The sequence below is a fragment of the Salvelinus sp. IW2-2015 genome, unplaced genomic scaffold (assembly GCF_002910315.2).
Source record: "Salvelinus sp. IW2-2015 unplaced genomic scaffold, ASM291031v2 Un_scaffold1910, whole genome shotgun sequence".
Taxonomy (NCBI): domain Eukaryota; kingdom Metazoa; phylum Chordata; class Actinopteri; order Salmoniformes; family Salmonidae; genus Salvelinus; species Salvelinus sp. IW2-2015.
The window spans coordinates 68,664-77,355 of NW_019943270.1; the positions used below are offsets into that span (position 1 = coordinate 68,664).

Genomic DNA, 8,692 nt, shown 5'->3' on the forward strand with positions numbered 1-8,692 from the left:
CCTGGTGTTTGTGTGGGGGGGGTTGAGATATGAGAGAGTGGTTGTATTAGAACACACAGGGTATGTATTGAATTGTATATTACAGTATTTTATGAGAAAACACCTCTGGGAGAAGGTAGCTAGCTGCAAACAGACCATTAGAAACACCATAATGAGACCTGTGTAGCTTTAACCCCACTACACTACTAATAACATACATGTCCTGCCCTTGCCTCTTGCTCAATACAGAAGAGAAAGAAAGCTGGAGAAGAGAGAGAGAGAAAGACAGATCAAGCAGTATCGTGTAATTGAGTGGTGTGTATGTATCGTGTATTGAGTGGTGTGTATGTATGTGTATTGAGTGGTGTGTATGTGCACAGTAAGCATTGCAGGGCAAGTAGCTTGCTTTTAACAACCTTATGTTTTATATACAGTGAGAAAAAACATCCGCCAACATCCTGACTCTTGCGAGACACAAAGAAAGGAAGACCATTAGGCGATCTACAGTCTAAACTAAATCAATGTACAGGAAGTCCCCTGACAGGATAGGGCCTCATCCTACTAAGTACCGTATGAGAGAATCAATCACAGTGTGTGTAATGACCTCTACACTCACACTCCATCAGAATCCACCCAGAAAGACTCCTGTAATTGGACTAATGGATGACTGGAACAGGAACACAACCTACCACACTCACCTAAACACTGCCCCGCTGAATTCCAACGGTTGAAAAGTGCACAGTTAAATGGTTTTGATTATGAATACTATAAGGGTTAATTTAAAGTGAATCTTGTTTATGTTAAAACCCTTTATCGCCGTGGCGAATAACACAACGTCAAACAGTCAGAGAGCAAGCTGATAAATCATAGCAATTAATCTCTACACAGTTAATGGTTTCCTCCACCTCACCACCCCCCTTCTCTCTTCTTAATATGCACCTGCTCATTTCATCTGAAGAGCTGACTAAACTGTTATTAGAGCACAATAGTGAATAAGACTCATATCAACAGTTATGTAGTAATTACCAGTTATGTAGGAAATATTACCCATTATGTAATAATAGTACCATTTGAAATATTACCCAGTTATGTAATAAATATTACCTCGTAATGATAGTAAATATTACCCAGTTATTAATAAATATTACTCAGATAACGTAGTAAATATTACCAGTATAGTAAATATTACCCAGTTACTAGTAAAATATTACCCAGTTATTTAGTAAATAATTACCAGTAGTAGTAAAATTACCCATAATTGTAGTATAATATATACCCAGTTACTTATGTAGTAAATATTACCCAGTAATGTAGTAAATATTACCCAGTAATGTAGTAAATATTACCCAGTTACGTAGTAAATATTACCCAGTTATGTAATAKATATTACCCAGTTATGTAATGAATTTTACCCAGTTATGTAGGAAATATTTCCCAGTTATCTAATAAATATTACCCAGTAATGTGCAATATAGCAAGCAGTATAAAGCAATATCTCTTTCTATCTCTGTGAGCCAAATGCCACTCATCTGATAAGCACATTGGGCAAAGGAAAGCAAAAGGTCATACCCTTTAAACACACTGTCACTGTGGTTATGTAAAAAAAGATATGCTAAATCACTGAGGAAGGGGTATAATCGGGCAGTCCTTAACAAGTGGTGCCATCCTGTACTGTACTGTACATGGTGTATGTGTGCCTCTGTAGTTGACAGATAGACCAAAAGCAGACGCAGGAAATTAATAAATGAACTTCTCATTAACCTTTCAGTGATACCCATCCCGGATCCAGGAGCATCCTCATTAAAAAAGCTGACTAGCATAGCCTAGCCTAACGGGACAGGGATATCATATAATATAATTTTCATGAAATCACAAGTCCAATACAGCAAATGAAAGATAAACATCTTGTGAATCCAGCCATCATTTCTGATTTTTWAAATGTTTTACAGCGAAAACACAATATGTATTTKTATTAGCTAACCACAATAGCCAAAGTCTCAACCGCATATTTTCACCATGTTTCTACCGCATAGGTAGCTATCACAAAACCGACCAAATAGAGATATAATTAGTCACTAACCAAGAAACAACTTCATCAGATGACAGTCTTATAACATGTTATACAATACATTTATGTTTTGTTCGAAAAATGTGGATATTTGAGGTATAAATCATAGTTTTACATTGCAGCTACCATCACAAATAGGACCGAAGCAGCCAGAATAATTACAGAGAGCAACGTGAAATAGATAAATACTCATCATAAAACATTTATGAAAAATTCATGGTCTACAGCAAATGAAAGATAAACATCTTGTGAATTCAGCCAATATTTCCAATGTTTTAAGTGTTTTACAGCGAAAACACAATATAGAATTATATTAGCTTACCACAATAGCCAAACACACAAATGCATTTATTCACCACAAAAGGTAGCTATCGCAAAAACCAGCAAAAGATATAAAATGAATCACTAACCTTAAACAACTTCATCAGATGACAGTCTTATAACATCAGGTTATACAATACACTTATGTTTTGTTCGAAAATGTGCATATTTAGAGCTGCAATCCGTGGTTATACATTGTGAATATGTAGCAACATTTCCCTAGAATGTCCGGAGCTATTTTGGACACTCACCTAATCTGACCAAAGAACTCATCATAAACTTTACATAAAAATAGTTGTTGTATGGCAAATGAAAGATACACTGGTTCTTAATGCAACCGCCGTGTTAGATTTTTTAAAATAACTTTACCAAGGACTCCTTGTACAAGATTCTGATGGAAGCTCAGCAAAAGTAAGAACAATTTATGATGTTATTTCATATTTCTGTGGAAAATGTTGATTCCTATTCTCCGCCGTTTTGGCGAGCGCTGTCTCGCAATAACGCAAGCTGTTTGTTATGGCCTTGGTCCAGAATAAATCGTTGTTTGGTTTTAGAATGTCCTTTTTGCGCCACAATGCTAGCCAATGTTGATAACGTTCCCATTTTCTCTTGACGCAAAGAACGGAAAACTCCAAAAGTCCCAATAAACGTTGAATTATCTGATAAAACTCGGTTGAAAAAACCTACTTTACGATGTTATTATCACATGTATCAAATAAAATCAGAGCCGGAGATATTCGCRGTGTAAACCGAACGCTTATCAGAAGACAATATCGAGGTACTTCGCGCGCCTTGGTAGACAAAGGAAATTCCTGACCTGCCACTCCAAAAGCTCTTGTTCGACCTCAGATCAAGCTAGACATCCCATTTCACCTCCCACTGCCTGTTGACATCTAGTGGAAGGCGTATGAAGTGCCATACATACGTATATAATAAAGGCAATTGAACAGGCAGCCCTGAAACAGAGCTCGTTTTCAGATTTTCACTTCCTGCATGGAAGTTTGCTTCAAAATGTTCTGTTTTATCACAACATACTTCAAACAGTTTTAGAACTTCGAGTGTTCTCTACCAATATTAAAATAATATTCATATTGTATGATCTAGAGAAGAGTATGAGGCCGTTTCATTTGGACATTTTTTCCAAAGTGAAAACAGCGCCCCCCTATTGACAAAAGTTTTTAGTACCTATTTTAGCAGCATTAATGCTATTAGTTTATGCATATTTGTAGCTATACATGAGTGAAAAGTGAAATAATTTACATGTCACTCAGTCTATTTACCAGCAGCAATAACAGTATGGTTTAACCTTTAATCTGTGCGTTAGCTAACTAGCTATATTAGCTGCTATGCTACCTGGTTGATGAGATAAACATTGCTAAGACATCAGATAGGAGCTAATAACCAACGTAGCTAGCAACCGTTAGTGGTTATCATTTGAACATTTTCGTCAACGAGCCATCTGACTTGCAGTGTGATGTTAACTATTCACTGCTGTGATGATCTGACCAGCCGCAATCGTATTCGTAATTGAAGTTGATAGTCGATTAGATGATTGTCGTAAAGGGGAAGAAGAACTGTTTTAAAACCTGAATAAAGGTTGCAATAGGTTTAACTATCTGAAATTGTCCTGCATGGACCAAGGAAGCTGTAGATCAGCTCGCGTCAGTGCCTCTCACTCTCTAAACTAGGCATTATTGATCATTCAGACAAAACAGCATCGTCGTTTATTTTTCCTACCCCCACTCTCATTTTTAGATATATGCACATGTGGCTTGTAGCAAATGTTATCGCCATTGAGCTAGTTCTCAGCTAACATCTGCGAAATAGTGTATTGACAAAACATCTGCTAAATATGTGTATGTGACCAATAACATCTGCTAAATATGTGTAGTGACCAATAAACATCTGCTAAATATGTGTATGTGACCAATAACATCTGCTAAATATGTGTATGTGACCAATCACATCTGCTAAATATGGATGTGACCAATCAAATTTATTTAAATCAGCAAGATAAATGAGCACATGGAGAATGTGAAAGGATTTTACCATTCAAATAACATGTTTTCCATTTATGTTTTTATGTGTTAGATTGAGTCATAATCATTGTTTTAACAGAGTCATTATCATGGTTTTAACAGGAGTCATAATCATAGTTTTAACGTCATAATCACAGTTATAACAGGAGTCATTATCATGGTTTAACAGAGTCAAATCATGGTTTTAACAGGATCATAATCATGTTTAACAGATCATAATCATAGTTTTAACGGGCATAAATCCACAGTGTATAACAGGAGTCATATCATGGTTTTACAGGATCAAAATCTTTTTAACAGGAGTCATTATATGGTTAACAGATCATAATCATAGTTTAAACAGGAGCTATTATCATGTTTAACGGTCTAATCACATTAAACAAGAGTCATTATCATGTTTTAACAGGAGTCAATTATCGTGTTAACGGTCTAATCATTTTAACGTCATAATCATGGTTTTAACGGTCATAATCATGATTTTAACAGGATCATAATCATGTTTTAACGGGTCATAATCATGCGTTTATAACGGATCATAATCATGTTTAACGTCTAATCATGTCTATAAGCATGGTTTAACGGTCATAATCATGATTTAAACAGGCAGTAGCTAGTGGTTAGAGTGTTGGCAACCAAAAAGTTTCTAGATCAAATCCCAGAGTGACAAGGCAAAAATCTGATCCTGAACACGGCAGTTACCCACTATTCCAAGTTCTCATTGTAAATAAGAATTTGTTCTAACTGGCATGCCTAGTAAATAAATAACATAGGTCATAATCATGGTTTAACGACCGTCATAATCGTTTTAATGGTTTTAAAAGGAACTATAATATTCATTTGGCTGGTTGGAAGTTCAACGTTTTTACAGTGAGACTGCATAAAGTGCATTTGCTGGTGGAAGTCAACGTTTTACAGTAGACTGCCAAAAGTTCATTTGGCTGGTTGGAAGGTCAACGTTTTTACAGTGAGACTGCATAAAGTTCATATTGGTTGGAAGTTCAACGTTTTTACAGTAGACAGCATAAAGTTCATTTGGCGGTTGGAAGTCAACGTTTTACAGTGAGACTGCATAAAGGTTCATTTGGCTGTTGGAAGTCAACGTTTTTACAGTGAGACTGCATAAAGGTTCATTGGCTGGTTGGAAAGTTCAACGGTTTACAGTGAGACTGCATAAAGTTATATTGGCTGGTTGGAAAATGTAATCAGTTGGCATGATGACTGTGATTCACACAGACCGAACTGAGCGTGCTCTAGAGTGACCACAGATGTAACCACACGTCACCAAGGAGACTGAATGAACACAGAAATAAATGTCTCGTGCCTGTGTGTGTATGCGTGTGTGTGCATGCGTGTACGTGCGAGCGTGTGGTCTTGCATTCTGACAGAATAATACATATTAATGAAGTAGATGCATGGTCTACAGACCTCTATGAGGATCAAATGTGACCTGTAACCAATCGTACAGGCTTGAGAGCATTAGTACCAAGTTGATTTAACAGAAAGACTGATGATTACAGAACACTTTTTGAGACTGACAGAAGACACAATTTAGAAAGAACTCACAGACTTTCTGGTGGCTGCCCTGCGTACTTGGAACCGAAGGTGTGGTGTGAGCTTTACCTCGTAGTAAGAGGACCTGAGGGATGGGTGCAGGGCTTATTGCTCATGGGAACCTCAAATCGCTGTATGGGCATCTGAGATCTGGATGACAAAAACACAGGGACAGGGGTCAGGAGACGTGTGTTTTGAGACAAAACACAGACAAGGGTCAGGAGACGTGTTTTTGAGACAAACACAGCAGGGAGGAGGACGTGTGCTTTGAGACAAACACAGGACAGGGTCAGGAGGTCATGTTTTGGAACAAAACACGGACAGGATCAGAGACGATGTGTTTTAGACAAAACACAGGGACAGTCAGGAACGTGTTTTGAGACAAAACACAGGGACCAGGTCAGAGACGGTGTGTTTAGACAAAACACAGACAGGTCAGTGGAGACGTTGTGTTTGAGAGCAATAAACACATGCAGGGTCGGAGCGAAAAGAGAGATAGCTGGTAGGGGGTAGCAAGGAGGACGTGTGTTTTGAGACAAAACACAGGGACAGGGGTCAGGAGGACGTGTGTTTTGAGACAAAACACAGGGACAGGTGTCAGGAGGACGTGTGTTTTGGTGTGGATTACAAGTGACAGTGTGTGTGTGTTTGTGTGTGTACCTTGAATCTCAGTCGGTTCACTGTCTGCATGTCAACATGGAAAGCCAGCTCCTCTATGTCTTCACCAAACAGAGAGGGGGCAACCTTCCTTTTCAGAAGGGCCGACAAGCCTCCAATCACAAGCACAGAGGTATTGAAAGAAAAAAAGTTAAAAGCAGAAATCCAAGACGGCAAATTCAATAGCTATTTCTAGTATAGGGCATGATATGTTTTGAATTATTTTATCATTTGAGCAAAGACTGTTTCCTGAGGGTCAGGACTGACTGTGAAGGAGGTAGTGATATCATGTCTATCATGTTTAGCAATATGCTGTACATGTTATATGTACATGAAATCATACCTTAGGGGCAGCGAGAGAAAGATTGAAAATAAGCGATATGGAAAGAGGGTGGATGGGGGGGAGGAAGAAGGAGGTAGAGCTCACTGTAGGTGTTGGGTTTCTCCTCGCGCACCACAGAGTAGCCGTGATTGGTGGAGAAGAAGCACCATGGAGCGTTTCTCTCGTCCAATGGACTCCAACAACAGCCTCTCTGCAGACACCCCAGCTAGTGTAGGAAGGGAATCATCATCATCATGTATAATGCTATGGTTACGGTCCTCCTTYACAGCTACTGGAAATGCAGGTTTTTGCTCCAACCAAGTTGTAACAGGCCCAATTGAGCTAATCAAGGTCCTGCAGGGCCACTACTTAGTATAACTAGATGTGCTAGATAAGAGTTTTTTGTAAAACCTGCAGGAGGGTAGCTCTCCAGGAGGAGGGTTCGGTACTCCTGATATCTACATCCTGTTTAGTAATGATGGGAAAGTGAATCCTCTAGGAATGATGAGACGTGTAGAGGACCCAGGTCACCCAGGTCTCCATGGAAACATACCTTAGATGCACCGGCGTCAGGGAAACAGTCGACTCTCTCCCCCAGGGGAATAACGGGACATTCTGGAACCACGGTGTCTGTGGTCTCTGTCAGAGCATACAGGGAATACGTTTCTACTGACCAAACACTGACACAACAACCAATCACAAATCATCACTGATAAGCATCAGTGAATTTCCGTTTAGGCTGGAATTCATGAGTTCACTTGACATTGAGTAAATTAAACGGAGTAGGGATAATTATACAAGTGATGCTACTAATGTATCTGCCCTTTGAGCGACTGTCTGGGGCAGGACATTGACCAAGCAGAGAGGATGAGTGGAAGCAGACTGAGGCATGACATTGACCAAGCAGAGAGGATGAGTGGAAGCAGACTGGGGTAGAGGACCTACTGCTGTCAAGGAAAAGGACCTGAAGACAGTAAGGACACTACTGTGCTCTAGGAAAAGGACCTGAAAGACAGTAGAGGAATATACTGTTGTCAAGGAAATGGACCTGAAGACAGTAGAGACACTACTGCTGTCAAGGAAAGACCTGAAGACAGTAGAAGGACCTATGTTGTTCAAGGAAAAGGACCTGAACTGACAGTAGAGGACACTACTGTTGTCAAGGAAAAGGACTGAAGACTACTAAGAAGGACCTACTGCTGCTCTAGGAAAAGGACCTGAAGACAGTAGAGGACACTACTTTGTCAAGGAAAGGACCTGAAGACACTAGAGGACACTACTGCTGCTCTAGAAAAGGACCTGAAGACAGTAGAGGACACTACTGCTGTCAAGGAAAAGGACCTGAAGACAGTAGGAGACACTACTGCTGTTCTAGGAAAATGATCTGAGGACACCACAGGAAACTACTGCTGTCAAGGAAAATGACCTGAGGCACATGTCTGCCTCCTTCGTTGGGGACAACCACATTTCACTCTGTATCATCCCCGCTCAATCAGCGTGTTTCTCACTAACACCAGACATGACAAATGGACTGAAGAGAGAAAGTGAGGCAGTGGGATAGAGAGCAAGGGAGGTGTGTTAGTGTGTGTGTGTGTGAGTGTGTGTGTGTGTGTGTGTGTGTGTGTGTGTGTGATGGTGTGTGTGTGTGTGTGTGTGTGTGTGTGTGTGTTGTGTGTGTGTGTGTGTGTGTGTGGTGTGTGTGTGTGTGTGTGTGTGTGTGTGTGTGTGTGTGCTGTGTGTGTGTGTTAGAGAGAT

General features: G+C 39.8%; 1 protein-coding gene across 1 annotated transcript in view; it reads right to left on the reverse strand.

Moving 5' to 3' along the window:
- The window catches only part of LOC112072389 (sucrase-isomaltase, intestinal-like), a 78,486-nt gene that overhangs the window by 62,929 nt on the left and 6,865 nt on the right, over nucleotides 1–8,692 (reverse strand). Inside the window, 6 exon segments of the mRNA XM_070439780.1 lie at nucleotides 5,923–5,938; nucleotides 6,028–6,093; nucleotides 6,095–6,108; nucleotides 6,619–6,728; nucleotides 7,043–7,163; nucleotides 7,491–7,576. Coding sequence (XP_070295881.1) covers nucleotides 5,923–5,938; nucleotides 6,028–6,093; nucleotides 6,095–6,108; nucleotides 6,619–6,728; nucleotides 7,043–7,163; nucleotides 7,491–7,576 — 413 coding nt within the window.